Raw genomic sequence first — 27236 nt, 5'->3', positions numbered from 1 at the left:
GGTGTAAATATTGTTCGGCAGCATTGGAAAGGCTTTCCAAGGGGAAGTGAGACAGACTAGAGCTCCTGTGTCTTTGAACCCCTGCCAGGCACATCTTAAATTACAAACTTACAGGCTAGTGTGGTCCTGCTATTGATGAGAGTTTAAAAAGAATGTAAAGTACAATGACACTGATCTTCTGTTTAATTGCCGCACAAATCGGATACAGAGGATTCAAATAAAAGCTGAGTATTCAACAATACAAAATTGAGAGGGAAAAAACAGCCATGCAAAATTACTGTGTTTTCAGTGATTCCTGTGGAATAGCTGAAAATGATCCAGAAGGTTAATTACTGTCTCGGAAAATATTCTTGCTACAAATGAGAAATCATGATAAATGAAAATGTGAACCTTGTTATGTCTAAACAATCAACAACCATTGAAACAAAGAACCAGGAAGCTTGGTACTTAAATTGAAACATCAGTTTTCACAGTACAGAAGAATGTGATGTGATTTATTTTAGGGCAAAATGTTGGCACTTACAAGTAGGTAAAAATCACTGGAAAATATGACAAAACCAAGTAACTCAGAGGCTTCAAGGCCTGAATGAATCACTTCTGTCATTCAGTCCAACTGCCGGACAGTCTTGTGTCTCGTGTTCATTCTTTTTAAACTAGTCTCATTTAAGGAACTGATTTTCCAATTTCGTATTGTCACATCGGGATTTAAGAATGTTTCGTTAACAGCAATTTGGAGAGTTTAAAATCCCTTTGCAGCCCAGCTACTGCAGTTCTTACTCTGCAGGAAAGCACTTTTTGGACATGTCACCTGGGTATTTCAGTTTTAAAGGTCTCCTCCCTCCTTTGAACTTTTCAGACTTGAGGGATTTCCAGCGCTGCTCTTAACCATGGTTTAAGTAAAAAAATTTGAACTTGAAAATAAGCTACCTGCACTCTGGAAGAATTGATACAACATGGCAGGGAGTAGTAAGTTTAAAAGCATTGCTGACTGTGTTGAACTTCAGTGACTTCTTGTTTTGGAGAGGTATCTAGGCTTAAAACTATAAGGCAGCTGCATGGCTGCATGCCAGAAGGAAGTTCACAGCAAAGCTGTTTGCACAGCATCAGCCTATTTTTAGTATAAGGTTAGGGAGAGAGTTTCTTCCTCCCCCTGCCCCAAGCCTCAGTAATGCCCTCCACTGGCTAGGAGGGAGTTTTTGCACAGAAATAGAGAAATTTTTGGCCAGCAGTGTGAAGTAGGGTATTGCACGTGTGCCAAGCAACCCACACGTCTATCCAGGAACAAAGAGCAGGGCAGCACCAGCCTCGGCTGCTTTCTTCTCATCGGGAATGTTGTTTTAGGAAAAATAAAAACAGAGAACTCAATTTAAACAAAGTAAGAGACCGTATCTGGCAAAAATCCAGATAAAGGTTTAAGATTCTCGCCGCAATAATTGGGTAAGAGATCAGTCACTCCAAACTCTGTATCACCCCGGCGCACATACGCATGCCATTAAGAAGCATCAAGTTGTGTGCGCTGATCCCACGCATGTTTGTGTAAAGTACCGTTGTCACTTTGCTTACTCTTACACAACAGAAATGTACATTTGAGGCGTGGGACACATTCACTCAAAAAGTTGGGGAGTGCTGAAGCACTCCCAAAAATTTGAAATGGAGGAGCGGAGAGTGCCTTACGCTGGGTGGCGTCGGAAAGTTCGTACTAACTGTGCAGACGTGGGCCACGCCACAAGAGCATGCCAGTCTCCCCACAGATGTTATTACTACCACAAGTGCTATTTTAAAGGATGAAAAAGGAAACGCATGGCTGTGAGCCTTGAGGCCAAGCTCAGGAGCCCTGCCAGTGCAGGGTTTTGCTCCAGAAAAGTAGTTCTCTGACTCCCTTGCAGAAGGCCGTAGTGTGAGAATGTAAGAGGGCAGCGTAAGAAATACAAGCTGGGAGGCACTTCAGTTTGCCTTATCCCCAGCACCTCCAACCAACATTTGCACCAGCCCCATAAGATACCCACTAACTTTTCCTTTAAAACCTCAAATTCCAGACATCCCAAGAAAGGTATTCCAGAGCTTAACTCTTCCTGCTGTCAAGGCCAACTGCCTATTCTGATGTCTAAGCTAAATGTCTCCTGCTGCAATGTAATATATTTTTCTTGTCCTACATGCAGCAGTGAGGGCAAGTGTTTATTTCCTTCTTCTCTGCAGCCGCCTCTTACTGATTTGAAAATACATCTCTCCCATCACCTTGAAACAAGACCCATCTTCCATCCTGTCATCCCTCTCATTGCTTTTCTTTGGTTGTGTCCAGCTGCTCCATTTTCCATGAAGTGCAGTGCCTACAGCTGGATACCATGCTCCAAGAAAGGCTTTCTACTACCACATGAGGAAGAAGGACCACATCATGTATCTTACAGACTAGATTCCTGTTCATACATTCCACAACAACATTTATTTTTTATCCAGAACGGGATGCTGTTGAATCACATTCAGCTGGTTGTAACCATAACCCCAATATAAGTGGCTATAACTATATTACAGTTCTCTGTACAATTGCTACCCTAGCAGCCTGTCCTGTCCCATCCTGTATTCGTTCAGCTGGTCGTTGCTTCTGCAGAAGTGTACAAATATACATTTGTCAAATCCATTGCTAGATTTACTGAATCGCATTCTAACCCTTTTGAATTTATCAAGCTCATTTTGAATTGTAATTGTCTTCTACTTGGGCAGTAGTTAGCTCAAGTCTGGTGCTCCTTACAATCACCATATGCCATCAACAATTTGTTAATGAAAATATCAAATAACATCAAATCAGAGCAGAATTGTAGAGAATCCCACTCAACACATCCTTGCAGTCTGACTGTGAATGATTCATTATTACTATTACTCTGAGTAGAGTTTTCCAAACTTTTTTTATAACCTCACTTTTAAATTGGTGTCAGACCACGTTCCCCTACTCTTACGAAAAGTCGTTAGAGTCACTTAAAGTAAAGCTGTGCCCACTGCTTCTCCTCTGTTCAGGAAGCTTGTAACCTTGGTGTAGAAGGAGCAACGTTAGTTTGACACAACCTGATCTTTCTTTTAGAAGCTCACCGATAGTTTGCCTTTTCCATTACTTTTCCAGTTTAAACTATTGACCCCGAGTTCTGAACAGAGGGGTGGAAGCAGAGAGACAAGGTAAGCCTTCAGAGTTTACAGCATCCCCCTTTTGTCTCTAAAGCTTGAAAGTAATTTACCATATGGGGCATCTGATCTAGGCATGTGGATGTTGTTGTTGTGATTGTGCTGCAATCTCTTACATATGGCAGAAAAAGTAGAGCTTGTCCAAGTGAGGACATGAGAGCCCTTGAAGTATTCACTACTCTGCCCTAACATCACACAACACAAGGACAAGGAAAGTCTTTTGCTCCTGCGTCTATGGATCCCTCCTCCATCATTCCAAGATTTCAGTAGCAAAGCTATTCCAGTGAGAAGTCACATCCACAAAACAGAGAAGGCTCCTCAACAATATCATGCACTTCCTTCAAAGATCCCAGCTGACTGAATTGAAACACAAAAAACATACAGCAAGTAAGGTAAACACATGTCCAGTAATTATTTCCATGGCATCAAAAGCCAGGTGGCTTTTTACTACTCCCAACATCAACTTTGATAATAAATTAACCTCTTCAGGAAGCCTTTGCAAGGATGGATGTGGAATAACAGTATCAGTAATTACGCTTCATCAACAAGACCTAATCATTTGGCAACTCCTATTTGAAGATGATGCATGAGAATTTTTTCCTGACACGTAAGTCTGTGCTGACTGGGGATATGATTTTTCTCAGGTCACCGTAAATACCTACTATGCGCATTAAATCACCTCCTTGTTTAAGTCTGGTGACATAAGAGCATGTATTTGTTTTTAGAAAATAAAACCTTCATCAATAGGCCAATAGTACCCTTCCTCCTACGGAGTTTTCCCATCACATTTCTTGGTACTTTAAAAACACTGAAAGGTATTGCTGTCTCACTCTAGGCAGTATTTGGACAAATCCAGCATTTTCCAAGTGATCTTTTGTTTTGTTAATCTCTTACACTACGTTTATATGGTTCTAAAGTGCATCCTGGATGTAGCTGCTCTTCTGCAGTGTAACTAGATTACACTCTGCATTCCCTTGGTGCCTTAGTCTAAATGAATTTGCTCTTGAAAAAGAAAAAAAAAGTTCTTGAAAGGTGAGAATGGGAACATTCAGTGAGTCAGTCACTTCACATTATTAACTAGCGGTAAATGCAAAGCAGCTTACCCACTGCAGAAAGTTAAGAATACACAAATACACAGCGTTATCACTGAGTAAGTGGCATACTATAAGTATGCATTCTCACTCTCTCCTGGTAAAATTTTCATGGGCCTGTAACCTCAATAGGAAATACTGAATGTATCCATTAAAATGACGGTTTTAAAAGTTATACTTTCAGAAAAAGGACAGATAATGCAGGTATGAAATTCATAACTCATTTATTGAATATATATATGCAAGGATACCAATAAAAAGAAACTAATACTGCAAACTACAACTTTGGAATTAAAGCCAATATAACAGGAACAAAATATACATAACATTGTAGATAGGAATGCATTTACCCTCTTTCATACATTCCTTGTCTTTACACCTAACGTAAATGTATACTAGAGCAAAAGCTGCAAATGTTAGCCTAACCTGAGTGCTTTTTGACAAGCAACAGTTCTCCAGGATTCTTTAAGGGTTGAGATGTCACTGCTCACTAATGAATGTGCATACATATGCATATATAGAAACTGCTTCAACAAGTATATAAATCAAGAGCTGTGTTCTGTTTTTTAACCTCCCTCGCTAATACAGTGGAATCTGTTTCTGGTGACATGGAAGAAGAGTTACTATTCGCTATAATGTACTTTCAGTTCTCTTAAGATTAATTTCAACTAATGAGGATTAATTTTCTCGTCAATCTGGTTCAGCATATTAATATTTTTGGAACACACTGATTATCACCTGCCAGGTAAGTCTGATATTTCCGATAGATTCTCTCCTCTTCATCTTTCACTCTGGTTTAGCATGAAGTTATTTTTCATAAGTAAGTAGCAGTAAGAAGCACGCTCTCTTCCTGGATATTACATTTTAGGGGCAGATTCGGTATAATCATACCATTCTAGATCAGCACAGCTCTTTGTACCTAAAGTCAGCCTTTGTGGAGTGTAGGTGTGACTCCTACTAGAGCCTTATCACAGAACCTCCTGTGGATCAACACCTGCTGAATGAGTAGATCTTTTGATCACCTGATCTATTTCACCCTAGCTAGCTGCACTGACACCGATACTGCCCCGGACTTTCACTCTTCCTCGAAATGGAGTGATAGCACAGCTTCCTGCTCTAAGTGTTTGATCATGCCTTGAGACTCCGGCACTACACCAGCTGTATCCTCAAATTATTTGAACAGTATTCTACTGATGCCTGTCCTTCCTTGGTACAGTCCTTTCTCAGTATAGCACAATCGCAGATCTGTTAATATAGAGATACAGTGAGTTGGGGAGATCTGTTAATATAGAGATGCAGTGAGTTCGGGGAGAAACCTCCCTTCTCGGAGGGTTCCAGGCGTCTTAAACAGCACACACTACTCTTGTGAGCAAAAGAAACGCCCAAAGGCCAAAAAAAAAAAAATTTAAATAAAGTGAAACCAGTTTCATAAGACAAGTTTTGTTAAATTCATGAGTTCTCTGATTGTGAGATGAAAGCAGAAGGTGCCTATTAAAAAAAATCTCAGTAACAAATAGACTGCATTAATTTAACTAGCTAATTTAAACATACCTATGTCACCTATAGAGCACTTTCTTTACTTCTAACATTTCTGGGAAGGCAGTAGATGCTCCAGAATAATCTTCAATATATGCTTGCAAAGATTACATCGCTTTACCAAAAAAGAAAAATTTCAGACAGACTGTCTGAAATTCCAAGCTAAAATACACATAAAAAGACAGTAATGGCAGTATTTTATCTTTAAAAAATGATGTAAATGTTGTATACTATCATACATTGTCATGCTTTTTAAAACTACAATTAAGGACGTAAAAGATGTACAGTAAATACACTGCTGAGGTACATTTCTTCTAAATATTAACACCACGACAGAATTACTCCCCAGCAGGTAATGCTACTTGGGAACATATAAATACAATTTTTACATTGTAAGGCACTTTTACCCAGCATACATAAGTTGAAGTCAGTTATGACAAATTTGAGGCTCATAAGAAAGATCTTTGCTTTTGACTTTCTTTCCATGAATTGTGAATTAAAGACAGTTTAGTCAAGCCATCTCAGCACAAAGAGGTAACAGGTAAACCAGCCACTTCCTTTTCTGCTACCCAAAGGTAAAGTGCTGTTCTGGTTCTTCGAGGCATGGAATGGGGTAATTTATTTCACAACAGAGGAGTTATTGGACTGTATATTATACTAAGCAACTGACCGCTATGAATTAGAGCTCAGTCTCAAATATAATCAGTATGCTGGCAGATCTACCCCATGCAACCTTAGTTAAAATACAGTAGCTGCAAACAAAGTGCCTTTTTTCCATGGGAGGGCCATGTCTGAGGCACAAATCTAGAAGTAATTTAAACATTGAAGGATGTTATTTTGCATTCTAAAACTGTTCTGAGTGGCTGAAAAATGTTCATATTCTAGGAGAAACAAAACAACTTGGTAGAGAATTTCAATAATCGATCTGTCATTGCAATTCAAGTCACGCTTTTAATTTTGAAAGTTACAAATACAAAATAAAAATGATCAATGGCATCATGTTTAGAGCAGTAACTGAATATTTTCTGTACACGGCAATATTTCTTTTCAAAATGGCATTATTCTCCAGGAAAGCAAACAGAATTGATTGAATTCTAACAGGTAAAATGTTAGAAATTCCAATATACAGTAATTGAGTCCCTCAAGACATTAAGGGAATGCATAAGAAGACAAATGACACACGTTAAATCTTTTAAAAATACAAGTAAAAAATGCTACAGAAACGCATGTTACAAATGAGCCGTTTTTGCAATACCAATCACAGAGGAACTGTAGCAGTTTATAGTCAAATCAGTGTATTTTGCTTGTTTCCTTTCTTCAAATCCAGAAGTTTTGTTGGGAGTTCAGAGTGAAACAAGTCAAAACCCTAAACAAACAATAAGGTGATGCGATAGCAACAGACAAACATGTGGACTAGATTCAGCTTTTTGGTTTTATTTAAGTAAGTCTGAGAATGTGCTTTAACAGACCAATTGAAGAAGCTAGTAGCCATTAGAAATGATGAGGTGTTTTGAAAGCAGTCAGAGGACTGATCTGTCAGGTTTGGTATAGCCTAGATCTGATTATTCCCTAAAGGAACAGCAAACTCTAGCAAGTAGAATTCCATGACATGATTGTTGACTTGAGAGAAAGAGAAAAAATAATCACGAAAACAATAAGGATGATAAGCAAAGTTTCTCATATAGTGGTCATAAGATTAAAAAATAAATACCAATCTAGCAAAAAAGGTTGCTTCCTCATTCTTCTTACAGAATATGGGACCTTTATGCATATTCTGGACAAAACATGAAGTGTTCCACACAACACAGAACACTTGAGGTATGGACGTCAGATATGGTGGCTAAATTCCATAGTGAGTTAAGAGTTGTAACTCTCTGAAGTAAAAGAGATTGGGCTGCAGAGTCCAAACATTTGTATAGTAAGGTTTTAATCACACTTAGTGAAGTGTTCTTTGTAAATCAGGGACACAGAAAGAGGTGGGTCGTTGTTGGGGAAAGAATGAACTACAGCCCTTTGGCATGAGTTCTAAAGCTCACAGCTCAGAACCAACAGCTGCTCAAGTAAATCTCCCGCAAACAATGCTGGGCGGAATGAGCAATCACAACAGGAACAACCTGAAATGTTCAAGCGTGCTTCGGTGTACACTGAGTCCTTTTCTACTGTGTGCTTTGCAAGCAAAAACAGAGCGCGGCTTTCCCATGTAATAGCCTCCGTAACTTGTGTATGAAGAAAATGCAAAATTCACAAAGTACCAGCTTGTTGCCACCACGAACTGTCCATGTTGTTAATTAAACTAGCTAAGACCTTCCCTCATTGCATGAATCCACTAAACAACTTACACATTCCAAATCTTAAGGTTTTTATTCAGTCCAGAAATATAGATCTTACTTCATTTCAATGTCTGCCTTAACTTTTGACACTGTACATATTACATATCATTTATATAGTGTTTCATTTTTTCCAGACACTGCAGACTACAAACTACGTAATATTGACATGTAAAACTCTGCCACTTACTGAAGGCTCACACACATGAACGTTTCAGGCAGTTCAATGAAATTTCTAACAGAGTTGGGTAGTAAAAAGTTACTAACCCTTTTCTGATTTTAGAAAACAATTTAAAAGAATTAGTAGTTATGATGTCTTAGCCATTCCCAGTTCTATAACTCTGTCCCTTGAACCTGTTTAAAAAATGATGAAAACAATAGTAAATTTAAAATCGTACAGAAAAGCATTTAGCAGCTCTGACATTACATCTATATTTAGCAATAGAAATGAGGGCCTCCCTTTTTATACTGTTACAAAGTCAGCGGAATTTAAAAAACAACAAATCCTCCCCGTTTTTCTACAGTATGCCAGTAGAAGGTACTTATCTGCATACACTAGATTTAAATACTTCACTGCAATAAACTACATTAAACGTATATTGCGTTTCAGTCTCGGTAACAGATCTGTCAGGAGTAACTTCCATACCTAGTTTCCATTGAGCTGCTGCTGAGGAATGTCATTATGGTCAGTGCCTGATTTGCCACGGCTTTTGCTTTCTCTTTCTTCATCCTCTTCATCTCTTTCATCATTTCCACTATGGTTTTTACAATAGAGTCTAGTACAATAAAAGAAACAGTGAGGACATTTACTGAAAACATCTATCAAAACCAGACTTTCCTCTCAGTTAGTTTTGAGATGTGCTAAAAGTCGGTTGCTAACTCAAGTCCTTCGTGGTTTTCAGTCAAGCATCAGTTAAACTGAGAAAGAAAACAAGGTTGAAGACTAGCTAACAAAACTTTGATCAATTCTAGTTTTCAAGAACTGCTACTACATTGCTCAGAGAACGCCCTCTTGTGGGCACAACCACACTGGCAACTCAACTGCAGCCAAGTCACAAACGCCAGCAGTTCAGCAAGCAAGTATGGAAAGGTACAGGGTCCAAAAAACCCCAGAAAATAAGATACAAAACATATCAATATGGAGGAATCATGACATAAATTATCCAGGGTTTCCTCAGTATAAATTACAGATTAATCGAGGAGGAAAATATAACACAAGTCAATTAATTTTCTCATTTCTCCTATTACAACACTACTACAGAAACTGTAAATTAGCAGAGTAACGGAAATATTTTGCCAAGTCAACAATTACTTAAAAATATAACTTAAAGGAAATAATACTCTCTTTTTTAATAACATACTTGACTAGCCAAGTTAGGCAGAAAAAAAGCCATGAAATATCTTCACTTTCATTATAGATTCAAGAATTACATAGGTCCTTACTTATAAATTCCTCGTGACATATTCTCAATGTATTTAGCTTTGTCTTCTACTCCACAGTGGTAATGGTATGTTTTTATGCAGGCTTTAATTTCACACCCAATAGTTGCACCAGGCTGGCTGCAAAGTGTGCATTTCTGCGCAGGGGAAAGAAGAGAATGACACTGTTCAGCCTTTCAAAGCTTAGTATTCAGTTTAGTGTTCCTCATATTTATGGCTACCATTTTGGAACAGAGTAATTTCTCTGGCAGATCATCCTTCCAATGAAAAGTTAATCAAAGAAACTGTAAAATAGAAACTGTGTAATGCTAACCTATTAAAATATGAACACTAGGATTTACCTGTCCATTGCATTGAAAATTGCTACATGATTGCACACAGCATCATATTTCCAAGATCATTTTATTGCCACTGAAGTTAGTATGTTAAATACAAGATGAATCTTAAATTTTTTTTTTTTCAAGGAACAATATTGTTAGGAGTTGTTTGTTTTCTTTTTACCCCTTATAAATCTTTTACCGCTTTAAAAACATGCTGAATTTTAATAAAATACATGTGACATTTTACCAACATCCCCCTCCCTGAGGCCTTAACATATTTTCAAATTAAAACATCAAAACAGTTGGAAACACGTCACTGCATGAACATATTCTCTAAGTTTATTTGTAGTTTTACACAGTGTGCTTTTAGTAACACAGGATCCAAAGCTGTTATTCTCTTATAGTTACAGGAAGGCTAATAATAATTTACTATGTACATTGTCATATAGAACCCTAAATACCACATGCCCAAACACCACTAATTTTTAAGGTGATTTCTATGTGGCTACCTGTCCCAGAAGTAACCATACATTTAAATTTTCTGTTTAGAAACAGATGGAAAAGATTGTTTCACAAAAGGAAGGAGGCAGAGCTATATAGACCATAATAGAACCACTAACACGTTCATCATGTTCTGCAGATACATACCATTCTTTTTCCTCTCTTGATTTCTTGAAGTACTGTTTTGATATCAAAATCACCAAACTCTGCCCTTGAAGTTGTTGTTAGCTGGACAGTGCCAGAAGAGAACAACTGTAAAACAAGCAAGTCAAAATAATTCCAGGTCATCAACATGATTAGAAATTTTTTTATGTGCAGGAATAACTGAGTATTGAACATCCCCTTCTGTGATCTCAGACAGCATGTGCTTTAGCAACAAACGAGGAAAAAAAACCCATGCTGAGTAACTGGCATGATGAGTATTCTTTCTGATACCCACCTGACTGCTTTAATTATATTTGTTGCCTTGGAGAAATGTATTTTAAAAGACAAAGGAGTAGACAGGAAATAATGACATGATGAAAACACAAAGTAATAAATGGGCAATATTATCAATTACACTGCTGAACTTTTTAGGAATATTCCATTTCCTTCCCTGTGACATATAAATAATTCAGCTTCACAGCAAAACTGATGTCAACACACCTGAAAAGCCCTGAGGGATGACAATGGAGCACATAAGTACCATCCCTCCTATCATCATCCTGCTATATTCAGTTTAAACTGTCTTAAAACTGAAGCTCAGGTACACAAAGCAGTGAAGAATACTCTAAGATTCAAGGCTGCTGGCACACACCAGCTCCTTTTTTAGTGAGGCTAGGTATAGGCAGACAATTAACACTCCACAGATTGCCTGGACTATTTACTCCTGTTGAAGTACAACAGGAACCACTGAGGTTTGTTACTGACAGCCCTACCTCATTCATAGAACGAGTTATATGAAAGATAGCACTATCTGCTCATGTTTATTGAAATTAGCAGATTCTTTTCAGGCTGACAGTTCTATAAATGTGATCATCTAAAAAAGCAAGGGCTTTCTAGAACTTCCACGTCCCACTCTGCTTGAGTCACACAGCCTGAATCCACTGGTCAAAAAATTAGTGAAGTTCATGGATTCTTCCTGGATTTTGCCTGAATGCCTGTGGAGTAAAGGTATTTTACTTTTGGGGTGGAGCCTTTTAGTTAAAACTGTCTTCCTGTTTAAATATTGTGTATGCATTCAGATGCTAAGGGAGCATTTTTAATAAGCTAAAGAGTCTTCCTGAGCGAATTTCATCTCTTAGCACGTAGCCAGCTTTTATCCATATTGCCTGCAGTGAAAATAAATTAATTGCTCACTTTGCAACACTTCAGTGCTTGAAGAGATCATCAGCACACAGACAATACTCGTGCATAATTACATATGAGGGTACTGTATTAAAATCTAAAATAGCAATTCAGACAACATTCACATAATAGACTGGTTAACAACAATAGTGTTACTCACCATGCACTTATAGTGTGCTGCAGCCTTTTTGGCATTAAATATATGAAGCTTTCCTCTAGCTTCATTTTCTTCTTCACCTGCATGACAGAATCCACATTTAGGTTTTGTATCACTGGGGCTGCTTCTGTGGGGAGACCTGTCTCTCTGAAAGAAAAACATTTTACTAAAATATACTGCTGGGTTACAAATAAGGTTGTAATTTTAAAAGCCTGTGGCCACCAGCTGGAGGCTCAGACAAATGCAAATTTTAATAAAAATTATATTTGCAGAGTAGAAATATGCAATTCTGTCTTCTAAGAAGTTTAGCATATTTACTGCTTACATAGGAACTGCTTTCTATTTCATCTGTGCCATGTGAGGACGTAGATCTAGTGTCTTCTGATTGCCCTTTTAAATTTGTTTTTCTTGGCTTTCCCTTACGACCCCTCCTTTTTCCTTTGGGAGGTGAAGGCTCCAACTCGTGTTCATTGATACTTTCTTCTAAATCTGCTTTAGAAATTAGAAAACATTATTAAACGTTCTCAAAAATTTTATGTAAACGAACCAACAAAAACAAACCCTCCACAAACAAACAAACAAACTAAAAACCAAACAGACATGAAAAAAACATAACCTGTATTTTCTGTATTTTGGTCAGAAATAAAAATAGCAATTTTTTCCCATTTATTACAAACATGCAACTGCAGATCCTGAAAACATTATTTACTTCTTTATACATATCACATGGCTTTGTGATGTGTCTTTATAGCATAATATATGAAGAAGCTTTAGGATTTATTACAACTTCTACTTTCAGACCCAAAGTGTGTCCTCAGATATATATATTCAAGTCCACTGAAAATAAGACTCATTTAAACTACACTGAAACCAGAAAATTTTTGCAACCATGAAATAAGCTTTTAATTTATTTTTTTAAGATGCATAACTCCAATGTAAATTGCCCTTGATATTATGCCAGTGTTGCTAAATAATACCTCTCTCGCTTTATTAATTGATGCTTTTTGACTTAAGAAAAAAATTGACCCATTTTGGCTATCACAATAACATCAAGTTTTAAAACTGAACTATATTTTGCCTCCATGAAACAAATCTAAAATTTCATTTTTATATCTACAGCTAAAAGCAGACACCAGTTTACAGAAAATCATCCATACTGACAATATCTCAGATAAAGTATTTACAGACCGTTAAGAATATAAGAACGTAAATTTTTAATACAGACGTACCAAAGAGGTCTGACAAGTTCCTTTGAAAATGTCAGGTCAACTGCTCAATGCTACGCAGAACTGTAGTCCAGTGTTCTAGCAGACTGTCTTTTTCATTACTCAAAGCTCTACAGTTAATACAGATCAATTCTGCAAACTTAAGATTGCTTCCAACATGATCTAGTTAAGTATATCTGACATTGAATAACCAGCTCTGTCTAGTCCCTAGCAACTTTCCTGACCATCAGCTGCTCACAGGAGCATCTTTCTTTTTTCATTTAATATGTAACACCCACCCCTGCTCAAACTGCAAAGATATTTCAGCAGACTTGTTTAAAGAAACATGCACACACACCACTAAAGAACTTAAAACTTCTCAAAATCCAAACCACAAATATCAGTACAAGCCCCCAAATGGAAGGAAATTCTAATCAGAAGATTTAGAACATCTACTTTATACATTAATGGGCCACTTAACAGTTGTGGTATTATTATTAAAACATTGCTATGGCACTTATCGCCATTATATTGTGGTCTCAGTATCCACACAGGTCATCTTACTTTGAAACTAAATGCTGCTTTGCCAGAACTTGTCTTTCTTACATATTATCGCATAAAAATCAAATCACATTTCTATCTTACGATTGACAGTGACTCAACTGCACAAAAGTTTGAAGTCAAAGACTTGGACATATTCCACAGCCATCAACCTGGAGTAGAAGATAACTGGACTACTGGCCCAAGGCCTTGCATACAAGTGTATCCTCTTAAGCTTAGACTACCACATCTGTTGCTAATCCCCGAGAAAGCTACAGCTTCTCACACATTTATTAACGAAGGACAGAAAACTAATCCAAATGCATCACAACAGGTTATACTGAAACATAATTCCCACAAAGTTTTACTCAATTGTATGGTTAGAAAGAGGCAAAAATTTGATAATAAATTAATACAAATCTGCAAATTATTTTGGCTTAAATTGGCAGATTGTTCAGCTATATACAGATATTCCCAAGTTGCTACTAAAACACACCAGTCTATCTACCACAACATTCCTATGCTTTAATATATATACACTATTCTTTTCTAATTAGATGACAAAAGCACCATTTATTTTACTCTGAAAAAATAAAATACATGATGACATGGATTATCTAATGAAACAATACATTTTACATTTTCTTCTCAGCATTTACTATTTAATATTATTTTTCATTTATAATTACTTGCTGAATTCCCCAAGCAAGATTATGCAGTTTAGATATTGTATCTCTCAGACTGCACATAGCAAATTTTATTACAACCTGAAAACCTCTTTCAAAGAAAAGAATTCTCTTTCATCTTGTCCCTCATCAAATGAACTCTCCACCAATGCATTAAAAGACATTTGTGAATCTTTGTCTCTAGTCTTACATTTACAGAAATCATAGATAATTATTCTAGAAAAAAGTCTTACAAAAATGTGACTATTGAATTCGTGACCCTTTAAATAACATCAGTAACAAGTTAAACATATTCCTTCCAAAATCATTCCAGATTTCCCTACTGTATTTGATGAAGCAAAATGTAGTCCATTCACCAACATTCCTTATTTTTTCCAAAGCTCCTTATCAATTCTGTCAATCATAATGCTTTCCACCTCTTAGCTCTTATTTTCTAAATAACATTCAAGCATATCCGGAACTTTCTACAGTCACACTTTCAAAACTGGAAGTGAATCATAACTGCTAAAAACCAAGTACACGTTATGAAAACCAGATTTCTATAAGAAATGTCACAGCCTCCTTATAGAATAAGTTCTTAAGTGCTATTTTTTAGTCTACAATTATGAGAGAATTTAAGATTTAAAAGTAAAAATGCTGTATTTTTAAAAGATGGTTTCAGTGTAAGATTAAAAAAGCATCAAGATTGCACAGCCTTCCTCAAAGGAGGACCCCTTTTCTGTGCTCAAAACTAGTACTTCCAAAAAATTTCAGAGTTCACTGAAATCTAGATGCTACACGATACGCCATTAAAATAAAATTCCTTGCAGATTTAGGTCTCCTACAAGTGACATGGACCTACAGATTAACGCCACCGATATGCGAGGATCTGCTCTACCACATCTATCTGCAAGACTGATACCTCAAAACATTAAAGTTTCTCTCATTTTTAACAGCACTATGAACTAGTGTAACAGTACAGGAAGAAAGAGGTTGTAACCAGCTTTAAAATACACCTGCCTTGGATGGTCTTAACTGTTCAATATACAATTTGGTTTGTGCCCTATCCCTCCCCTCAAGCCCACTGCCAGCTTACCCTGTTTCCCTGGCATCTGATGGTTGGGTGTTTCCAACTTCTCATGTCAGCTTGAACTAAGGAAAACACAAAAAGTTGTTCAACTCCCCCCTGACCAGATGACGTTTTATCATGGATATCACCCATACTCTGAATCCCCTGAGATTCCCTAGATATTCTTCAACTGCCCCCCATCCCATATCCCATTACTGCATCGACTTTAAAATCATCACAATATTCTCAACATAACTTTATCTAAAGTCTTCAAAGGAGGTATCTTATCAGCTTTCTTCAGCAGTCCCTAAATGCTATATCTGAAAAAATAAGCTTAATGCGCAATACGGTCTGAGAAGGAGGGGTGGGGGTAGAAATGAAGAGGAAACATTCTACATTTTAAAAAGCACCTAAGAACACGATATTGTAAATTCAGATGAGCAAAAAGATGAGCAGCAACCAGCCCCGAATTTGCATTTTAGAAATCCATGAGCAGTACAAAGTACCACAAAAAGAAGACTAGCAAAATGCTGTATTACATAAACTGTTAACAGGGAATCTCAGCTTCAGAGAGAAATCTAAAAATTCTCCTTTGATCATGACTAGAAGGAAAAAGGATCAAGATGTTTTGCTGTTTAAAATAAGGCTTGGCAGAGAAGAGGTTGAGATATCACTCATCTATTCTATATCGCATCAGCTTGAAATATACACGGAATCACCCTTTTCCAAAAGCTAGGTCAAAGCAAAAGTAATGAAACAATTAAGTGATTTAAAGAACAAATAAAAAGAGGATGTGTACAATAAAGGCTAATACTGCTCTCTGCATCCACCTCCTTAAACAATAGTCTGAGCCAGAAGCAAAGGGGGCTAAGTATGTATGAGGAAGATAATAACCAAATTGACTGGCAAAATATATTTGCAAGTAGGACTGTACATAAAAAGAAGCCAAAATGTAGAATGTGGAAGTGGCTTAGACATGCTGTTATGTAAATCTGAAATCACACATATGTATTTGAAGTTTTACAGTGCATTTGGGATAAAAGAGAAACGCTAAAAATGACAAAGAACAAAATCAACCTTACTAGATTTTTATAAGAGAAACAGAATATAACAGAGAAAGAAAAAAGTACTTTAGCATGTTAAAGCAAGATGTCCTTAAAATATGGCTGAAACCCAATGAGCCATATGTGGCAACATAATTACTTTAAAGTCAAAAGAAATGTCAAAAAATCTGGAAAATCTTACTGTCCCATTAGTGAATAATAAAAAGGTGAATGCATCTATAAGCGTTAATAAGAACCAGAGATTTGCATAAAAACCCTTGTAAGCAAATACAGAATCAGGTAAAGTGATCATGAAATAATAGTAGCTTTTATCAGCAAATTATGTGAAATTAACAATCAAAATTATGAATGTAATTTTTAGGTTTTTTTTTTAATGGAAAAAGACTAAGCTACATGAAACATATCTAAACTGGAGAAAGTAGGAGTGGAGAGGGAAAAAATTAAATTACCCCTTAGGCCCCGTCACTAAGAAGTTTTCCAAAAGTACCAGATACCTCAAGAAACTGATGACTCTTACCCAAAGGCTATTTTTGACTGAATAGTATCTATGTTATAAAGTATTTGAGATTAGAGATTTAAGTAAGTACATTTAACATAGAAAAATGAATAAAATTGTCCTTGAAAACCACACAATCTAAATGCTTTTTCAAGCAAATAATCATTAGCAAAGACTGAAGGCAGACAATACACTTAGCTTATCTGCATAATCAGAAAGCTTATGAGAACTGGTATAATAAAGCTGTTAAGTATGAGTTAGCTGACCAAGTTTCTATTTGTACAACATCTTGCCTAGATAGGAAGAATTATAATGTAAACACCACATAACACCTCCTCAGATAGGACAAACCATTCACCACATTACTTTTACATTTTTTCCTTTTCCATTAGCTGTGCATTTTTCCATACGAAAACACCGTTATGATGCTTCTGCAAAATACTTCATCAGTCTATAATGGACTGCATAGGTGCTAACTTACTGTCTGGACCAACTAGTTTTGTCATAACACTACGTATACATTTGATACCACATTCAGAGCAGCGCTCTCCATAAGACGGACAACAAGAAGGGTAAGTTAGCAGAGCCCAGGAAGAATTTGTTACCATCCACCAGCAGAACTGAAATGACACCAAACTGCAACGTTACGGAAACTTTTACACCTGACCGCATTAATCATACAATGTTAGGCTAGCTTATGCTGTGAACGGTGTTATAGAAAATGCAACTATGAACAAACACTGATTAAAGAATCCAAAGATTAATCAGGATGTTACCTGACCATAATGGCAAAAAGTTTCAGATGTTTTTCCTGCCAGCCTACTCGGTTTAATATAGATTGCAGCATCTCTAAATAGGTCTCACAGAGAAATATTATTCTGACTTGACTTAGTGAGCAGTATGAGAAGCATAGATTTCATGTTTGATCTTTAGAAGAACATGAAAAGGATGCCGAGACAGGGAATTATTATTTCCATTGTGGAAACATAATTCCCTGAGGCTTCGAGTACAGCTACAATAGGAATTATGGACACTTCATTTTCTGACCCCACAGTTCCCGAGCATCTGTTTTAACCGTTAACAATAGACAGTCACATGGCTGTCTTCATTATTCTTTGTTTTACTTCTATGTAACAGAAGAATGAAATTACATTCTTATCTTACTTTAATATAAACTATTCCTGATCAGCTGAATTTGGTTTAAATTCAACACAGGGGCCAGGGCAGCCCCACCTGCAGGGAAACGAAAGATACCAGATTTCATTTTTTCAACAATTATTTCCAGTACATTGGAATAAATTCCAACAAACAGTTCCAAAACCTTAGTTCAACAATACTCTATTCTTCAAAAATAAATACAACTGTATCAAAATGAACAGTATTCAGCTAATAGTTAGCTGTGATAGTTTGACAGCACTGACACCAATTCCTGTAACCTATTAGGTACTGAAAACTTAGATGGCTTGCCTAAATTATAAATTAAACTATTACCTGAAGTTCAGGTCAGATTATTTTGTTAGATTGGTAACCAGCAAGACAAAAATCTAGACACAAAGCTTTCAGTAGCTTGGTCTGCTCCTCTGAGCAGGTGCCTTCAAATCTGTTGACCTCACAGCCACAGCCCTAGTACAAAGTGTGAGGGTCCCTCACTTTCACTGTCCTTTTTCTAGTTACTGTGAACACAGCACAGATGAATCACTCTGAAATATATATACACACAGGAAATACAAGAGAAATACAATCTTCCTATTCTATGTCCCCTGAAGGCTAGGCCATATAAATTAGACAAACCTGCTGACACACATAATGAATTTAAGAGCACCATACTTCGCTGCCATGTTTCATATTTTTATATTCAAAGAAAACAGAAGGTAGTTCAGCAACTCTGTCAATTAAAGGAAAATGAACTCCCATCGCTCTCTAATGTTGTCTTGATGAGTAGAGAGATACTTAGTCTGACGAATTCTCCTGCCATTTGAACTCCATGACAGCAATAAATAACATCTAAGATGTCCTTTTTATTACGTTTTAACTGGGTAACTTTAATACCAACATAAGTCCTTCAACCACATTTCCATGCAGCCTCAAGAAATTTTCTTTAACCGTTATTAAATGGCTAACAGATATTCTTTTTAAACTAGGAACTTCTAACAAAAGGTGCATTAGCCAGATCTCAGACTTGAACAAGTATGCCCCCAAAAGCATCTATTTTCTAGGGAAGGTAAGGAAAAACCTCAGTATTATGCAGCAGTACTGCCTACAGAAGATAAACTGTTCTGGACTGCACCAAACCAAACACTCCTAAAAACTCTTCCAACATCCACTAATAAAAGTGACATCATAAAAATATTTGGACTGCAAAAATTAAATCTGGATACAGAGAACAAAGGATATATAAAACCAGATGTTCTACAGTGACCAAGAAGAAAAAAAAACCCAACAGCATCCCAGAGCAGGAGCAATAAGTTTTCATTAAAAAGGACTGATAATTCCAGTGCTTCTGTGCACATTGAGTGACATAACCGCAGTGGAGCTTTAACTATTCTGTTATTAAAACACTGTGAAGAGCAAGGATTCACGAAAATGATACAAAAGCAAGAGAAAAAGAAAAGCTGCTGTGTTAGCACCTAGTATCCCTATCTAGTCTGTTCACTCTTCTCTGCAAGTCCTTTCTGGTTTCACACACCGCCATTCTTTCACATTTAAATTCCTCTTTGACATTCACATTTTCCTCAAGAAATAAACCAACAAAATACATACATAAAGCTTAATCTCACCATCCAACATCTTCCAGTTACCATTTCACTGAGCAAATTTCAGCATTTAAATATTAAGAAACAAACCTTCCAAAGTTCATTCTTAAACTCTGAAAACCAGCCTGTATATTTCTGTCTCGAAAACGTAATTAGTTTTCAATGTAGCAAAACACCATTGCTATACAAAAGTCATTTCCATAAGACAGATGCAATATGTATTTTTACTTTCTTTGACTTGAAGGAGGTCTATCACAAAAGATCCCCAGCTTCTGGCATTATCAAATCCGCAACTGTAAGTAATAATCATCTATGGGTATATTTCCCTAAACTGTATGGACTAAAAAGAGAACATATTCTTTGGGAAAGAGCATTGGATAAAATTTCAGTCAAATATTAAACAAAAAACAGGAAACAAAAATGTAAAGTATAGCTACACATATTTCTAGAAGTGTAAAGCATAACAGAACTAAGTATTTTAAACAAAAAAATGTGTGCAAAGTTAAATGCTAAGTAAGATACTATTAGGTTCTTTGGACTCAGTTCTTCTGAATGATGTTGTTTATTTCTCCTTCTCCTACCCTCAATCTAAGAGTCTCTTTAGATGAGTCTAGTTTAATGTTTTAATAAACTGCCACCATCAACATTGAGAAAAAAAAAAAGAGCCACTATGCCTCTAGTAATTTTTCCCATGTCTTCTCAAATATATCCACATAAAAATTTAAAAGCCTTTGCTGATAGAGAATGACATCCTAGAATTGGAGGTAATGATTTCTGAGAACTCAAAGAAAAGCACAAGTTCAAATCCTGCAAGGAATTCCAAGCAGAGAAAGTCATCCATTGGCATTGGGCTCCATGCAGAATTGGAGGCATTTTTCAGTAGATGTCAAACACTGAGCCATTTGTGAATAAGTATAAAAGATTACGTTTAAATATCAGTTAAAGAGATTAATCTCTCTCTGGACTCAAATGTCTTTCATATTCTATTTATGCTAACAAGCAAAACAAACCCCAAGACAAAGAAACAAAATGCCAAACTACAAGATAATGTGTCCCTGTCTCTATGGAGAATTAATATAACATATATACTGCTTTTTTTGTTTAAACATAGTAATAGCAAAATCAGAGAGTATTTTACACAAAGCCCACAACAATTATTTAAATAGACCAAAAAAAAAAAAAATCCATTTTCACTTCAGATTTTCTACTGCCTTCAATATCTTTCTAAACACTGAAGTAACATCCAAACCTTACCATTAATATACCATCTGTAGCATAAAAAGTGGTATATTACCTTAAAAATACATTTGGCAGAAAGAAACTGAAGTAATTTATGAAATTTGATCTTCACTAAATAGAGTCACATACTCCTTATTAGTTAAATCTGATGACATTTCAGTTGAAAGCAATGCAAAAAGTAAACTAACAACTGTTCGCTGACCCAAATTCAGATATAGTAGAAAAAAGGAAAAAGGAAAAATACCTGCATAAATACACAATAGCACAACTAGTTTGGAATTTTAACAGACCACATGATTTATCTACATTTGTGGCATATCACCCCTCATGCATTTCACTACTCTCTCTGCAAAGATGCACAGCTTTTATGAATGTATCCATACAGTTTTTTTATCAAAATGACTCAGAAATATATTTGAGTGATATAAGTGATATGATAATATATATAAGTGATCTGATCACAAATCTTTTCATTTACTATTGGGTCCTTCTTATTTGAAGAGTTAAACTCTTTTTAATAGTTTAAAAAATAGTGAGTGAATATTTAGGATAGCTATTTAGCAATAGCAAAAATCAGCTGTTACCTGACAAAATATTTTAGACGTTAATATTGTGAATATTTAACTACAAATATAAGCCAGCTTCTTCCCAGAAGGGAACACATTACTTCCACCCAAGCTTTGTTTTGACAGAACATCAAATCTTTCAAACATTCTAAAATTTATGTTTTGGGATTTCCTCCACCTCAACCAATAATTTTTAGAGAATATACAGAAATCAGATGGGTTTCCAAACTCACTGTTTCTCAAAAAAATGTAGTTCTAATTTTTACTGAAAGCATTTATATTCTCCAGAAAAAATAAATTTAACCAAGTATCTTTCTACAATGGGAAAAATTTATATTGAATAATTTTACCTTCAGAGTTATGCGTAGTTTTCTTGTGTTTTCGACATAAAATCCTATAAACAAAGTAGTTGAAAACTGTCAAGTCAGTCACGATTCACAGATTATTTACTCATCTTTTAAATTTAAATGCCAGTACATTTTTCTCCCACTTGTAAGACTCACTGATATACAAATCTTGCAGTGAAAATATGCTTTTCTAGCACATCACTATTTTGAATGCCACAATCATCATTAGAATTTTTTTGCAACAGTTTTGTTTAGATTCCAAAGTGGGGGTTTTCTGTTTTGCTTTGTTGTTTTTTGGGTGCTTTTTTTTGTGTGTTTTTTTTTTTTAAAGAATGTGAAATATAAATACAAAAATAAACATAGCAGATAAATAATAGTTACATGTAAATGCCTTGTGAGGGTTTCTCTCTTATCTGAGCTTTATCATGCAAAGCACAGTAGTAGTGATATGTCTTGTGACATGTTTTCACGTCACAGCCGATGGTTGCTCCAGGACAATGGCATAAAGAGCACATCTGTAAAGAAAAAGAAAGCATAATTCATGTTACTGTTGGCTTAGTATTTCTGAGTTCAAAAATATAGTTACCACTGCTGGTGACAAAATAAATGGAGTTATGCACCTGGCATTACTCTTCCTGCTCTCAGATGTTTTTCATAATTTATTTTAAAATCAAAGAGAAATTTGTTGTAATTATGCAAAAATACAATAACCATCATACATTGATTAGCAATTCAATGAAGAAAATAAGTAATTTACTTTTGTGGAACGCGTTTGATGAAAGCAACAGAGCTATTCACTAAATATCCCACTCCCAAGGAAAGTCTGTTTGTACCAACCATTTCAGAAAAGTTAAAATCATAAATTGTACCGGTTTTAATTTTGAATTACATTATGAAGGTAGGAGAAAAAAAACCCAAAGACACCCATTTGGCAATGAATCTTGCAGTCAGAAATACTGATGACCTGCAAATTTACCTTAGCCTCAGCAGCTAACTTGACCTCTATTTTCTATACAGTTATTTCCTTAAGTCATTTCCAAAACACTGAATTTGGTGAAATATTTATTATATACAATGAATTTATTGCAATTAGACTAAATTTTCCTCTTTATACTTATATTGCAGAACAGGTTAAATGGGAGCCTCTTGCTTTACTCTTCTTTCCCAGTAATTAATTCTTCTCATATTAAACTCATCATTGCTTAGGATACACCAACTATCATGCTTCTAAATTGTTCATTGCCCTTCTTAGACTGTGTTAGGAAAGGAAGTAACTGATAGTATCACAGTATTTTTCTCTGTATTATTTTTTAATGACATAATATTGCCCCAAAATCTCGGGATTTCCCATTAAACTCCCCTCCCAAGAAAACCAGAACTTTTTGTTTGTACCTTGCACATTGCCCATGCCCCCAGAGGGTTACAATTAATTCCAAATCCTTAAGCGTAAATGTGCCAACGCAGGATACTCCTTACATAGATCTTTGTGGAATACACTGTCTACCGTGCTAGCTTAGTCAAGTTCTTCTTCTTAGTCTCAAATATGCCAAATATATATACCACCAAAGTTATGTATCGCCATCCTGTTTTTCAATTTTAACAGTTAACTGAACAGAAAAAATGTCAAAGCCTTGGATCATCTCCATTTACTCCTCTGAAAGCTCTGAAATGGTATGGTTATACACCATTCCCTAGTTGTTATCTAATTTGTATGGGTATTTTATCTCATAAATTTGTTATACGTTATGGTTTAATATATAATAATGGCTGATCAAAGCTCTTTATAAAAGCCTAGGTTGAAATTACATCCATCCAATCAATTTTAGTCAGTATTTTGAAAGCCAGAAGTGACTAAAAGAAAACTTTATTTTTATGAACACCATGATGTATCTGTATGAAGAAAACAGACCACAGGAATTTTCATATTATTTGGTCTATGTCTCCTGACAGTAATAAAATATTTCTTCCATTGGTACAAGTCCTGCTGTCCAAATGGTCACTGTCAACAGCTTAATTAATTCCCAAGTTATATCAGGTATATGTGAAGTCTGAAAAGCTGCAAAATAGGTAAGCTCTTTCAAAAAAAAATCCTCCCATGCACAGCTAACAGAAATAAGAATGATATCAATGCCTTGCACTCCCAGATATTTAGATTTTGTTAAGTTTTTATGACTGGCCTATTAAGGTTTGAACTTACAAACTTTTCTCAGACAGAAATATATAACCGTCAGAAAGGCTCTACCTGTCAGTCATTATCACTTCAGGAATGAACAGGCCTCAATTTTCAGTGCATACCTGGTCAGCAGCAGCACCTCCTGAAGGAGGGCAACTACATAAAATCTGTCAGCAGACAAATTTAGTCCAAGCTATCAATATAATTACTTAACCCGGTGCACCACGCTGAGATATTTTTGGTCAATGTGTTCCCACACAAAAGAACAGGCTAGAACAGAAGGCAGACCTTACAGGGGGTATTTAGGCTAAACTATAAACGTTTAGCTCTAAGCTGCCTATACAAGTCAATGGAGAAAGACAGATTCCTCCAGAGTGTGATTCATAGCTGTAGTTTTCTGACAGCTACAGACAGACAGAAGGCACCTAAGTTACAATCTAAAATAATCTTGTAAATTCTCTCCAAATAGAAGACATATCAGGACTATGAATCTACTAGGTTAACCAGACCCGGTTTTTTGCAAAAAGCTGAACAAAGTGCCTGATACGTACAGCTAGTGAGCGCCAAGAATATATCCAGCTGTTGCATCAGTAAAGGAACATAAAGAGATTCAGAAGCAGAAAGAGAAACCACCAATGACATAAAAAGATGTAACCTTCAAAAAACATTTAAGAGACCCAAGAATCAGTAAGTTTCTTTACGATCTGTAGTTCCATTTACTACCATGTTCTTTGGAAATTCCTCATCACAATATGAATGACTTGTGAATAGTTATTTCTTTATGCTTCAGCTAAACTAGAGCAAATAAAGTTCCCTGCATTGGAAAAGATTCAAATGAAACATGGGATGAAATATTAGACTATTATTATATAATTGTAATTCTACAATAATACCTGTGACTACTCTTAGTAGTCCAAGAACTGGTAAACATGTAAGAGTGTTTAAATAACTAAGCTGAAAAATTTTAATGTGAGGAGTGAATTGATCATTTGTTAAAAATATTTTTTAAAAGCCTCACTCATTTCCCCAAGTGGAAAACAAATAGCTCTAAATAATAATAATAATAATAATAATAATAATAATAATAATAATAATAATAATAATAATAATAATAATATCATTAATTAGCTTGTCAGGAATTTAAAAAAGTCATTGCTGCTCAATTCTCATGAATTTGGTAGAGCTGTAATGACTGTTGTACCCACAAGACATCTATAATCACAGAATCATCTATTAAATCAATATAAAAGGAAGCAATAAAAGTACCTTTGGTAGTTAAAACCAGATTTTGGCAGCAAAACCAAATACTGGTAAAGGCACAATAATACCCTTGCCAGGTCCCTAGATTCTGAAATCTAACAGGAAATATTAAATAGAAATTACTGGATTAGAAACATAAATTTAGGAAATGCTATTCTTTATATGCAGCCCATCAAAAAGATAAACGGGCATATTCTGCAAATGAGTATTCAAATTTGCTTGGAAAAAATGCATATCTGCTACAACCACCTACATTTGACAATAAGGAAAAACATTTATGTAAAAATAACAACTCTGGATTTATTTTTTAATAATTCCACGATTAAGCTACAATTCTTGAAACAACATATTTACATGAGAGCAGAACTTGACTGAAATAAACAAACTACTTTTTATCCTTTCCTAAAGACTTCAAGGGTTAGTTAACTGACATTTAAATTTTATTTCAATATAAGGATAATCATATCCCCTGAGGTTTTCCTTTTGTAAATCTGAAACCAATTTTACTTCAACATCTTCTTCTATAAGTTGTCCATTACCTTAGAGCTCACACAAAGGTAGCACTTTAAAAAAACGAGCAACACATGTCTACAATACACTGAACAACTTCATGGTAAACTTTATAGAAGGTAAGAAAATACTGTCTTCCATTTTCAAGAGTCAAAAATAGAGACTTACCAGTTTAGTGCCTCTCTTTATTTCTTTCTGAATATCTTCAATAGAGAATCCACCAAGACTCTCATTATCAGTGTGTGAAGATACCAGGGCAGATGAGAACAGCTAGAATTATAAAAACAAAATTTATTTTTTTAAGTTTTAAGGGTATAAGTGATATAGGACATTTATGTATATGAAACCCACAAATTTAATCACTTGTGCCAGTGCCACAGCTGGTTGAATTTTTCATTTGCTTGTAGTCTTTTGCGAGCTCACTACATTCCTTTCCTTTTTCCTATGGGTTACTTACCATACATTTGTGATGTGCTGCCACCTTCTGGTTTTCTGACATCAATAATTGTCCACATTCATTATCTTTATTAGATCTACAAAAACCACACTTCCTTTGTCTTGAAGAGACTTTTTTCTGTCCAACTGAGCTTGTCATGATTTTAAATGACTTTGGAATGCCACTTCAATCCTCTCAATGCTACAGAAAAAAAAGTGCAATCAGCATGTTAGCATCCACAAAAGGCAATTTAACTTACAGTTTTATAAATATAACATTGGTTGCTTGAAAATGATCTGTCCCTTTTTACCCTTTTCTTTACACCACTACAATATATCCAAATAAACATGCACCCAACAGAGGCAGTATTTTGTCAACTTTTTATGAAATGGTATCAGCAAGCAGAATTAGTTCTTCAGGCAAAAAAGTCTGAACATTAATATAACACTTTGGATACTACCATAAAACTTGCGACGAAAAGAAGAAATAAATGTAAAATACAAATAGTACAGCAATTATTAGAAGAAAAAGTTACTGCAACTCTTTCATCCCATTCTTATAGTTATTTATGACAGCAAAGGAACTTGTAGAAAATGTACCACCTGTGCATGCAATAAAATTCATGCTACTGAACTTCTTCAAAAACAGAAGCAAAGGAAAACCCAAGAGTCCAGCCTCCAGAACGGGTTTTGAGCGTAAAAGCTCACAAAGTAACAGGGCAGAGGAGTTAACTACCCTTAGATGAGGGTAGAGATGAGAAGATAAAACGTTACCATTTTAGGTATTTCACAGATACACTGTGGCTAGTGAAACAACATTAGGAACAAAATTTTAGAAGGATCTATGACTAACGCCCTGCCATGGAAGCCTTTCCAAGACACAGAGTTAATTTAGTAGTGCCATTACTAGCTTTCAGTAAGGGCATGAGAGCTGCTATTCTCATCTAACAAAAGTAACTTAAAATTAAACTCAACATGAATCACAAACTTTTTCACATGTTACCAGCAACACATTTTAAAATACAACATCGAGGTCCCAACCCCC

At 35.7% G+C, this 27236-nt stretch overlaps 1 protein-coding gene across 2 annotated transcripts; it reads right to left on the bottom strand.

The window, feature by feature from the left end:
• Positions 1-8771: 8771 nt before the first annotated feature.
• On the bottom strand, positions 8772-26351 carry PHF6 (PHD finger protein 6; the record flags this gene model as incomplete). Of its 2 annotated transcripts, none has more annotated exons than XM_082004092.1 (9): positions 8772-8901; positions 9569-9702; positions 10534-10638; positions 11873-12016; positions 12195-12361; positions 21817-21860; positions 22195-22328; positions 25925-26026; positions 26214-26351. In XM_082004092.1, 9 exons carry the CDS (start codon positions 26349-26351, stop codon positions 8772-8774), a joined length of 1098 nt encoding a protein of 365 aa, XP_081860218.1. The 2 variants fall into 2 exon arrangements, with proteins under 2 accessions (XP_081860218.1, XP_081860219.1); XM_082004093.1 differs by having other exon boundaries at positions 12195-12358.
• Positions 26352-27236: the final 885 nt, after the last annotated feature.

The sequence above is a fragment of the Phaethon aethereus genome (assembly GCF_964289735.1).
Source record: "Phaethon aethereus genome assembly, chromosome: 10".
Lineage (NCBI taxonomy): Eukaryota > Metazoa > Chordata > Aves > Phaethontiformes > Phaethontidae > Phaethon > Phaethon aethereus.
This window is presented reverse-complemented; position numbering and strand designations above follow the sequence as displayed.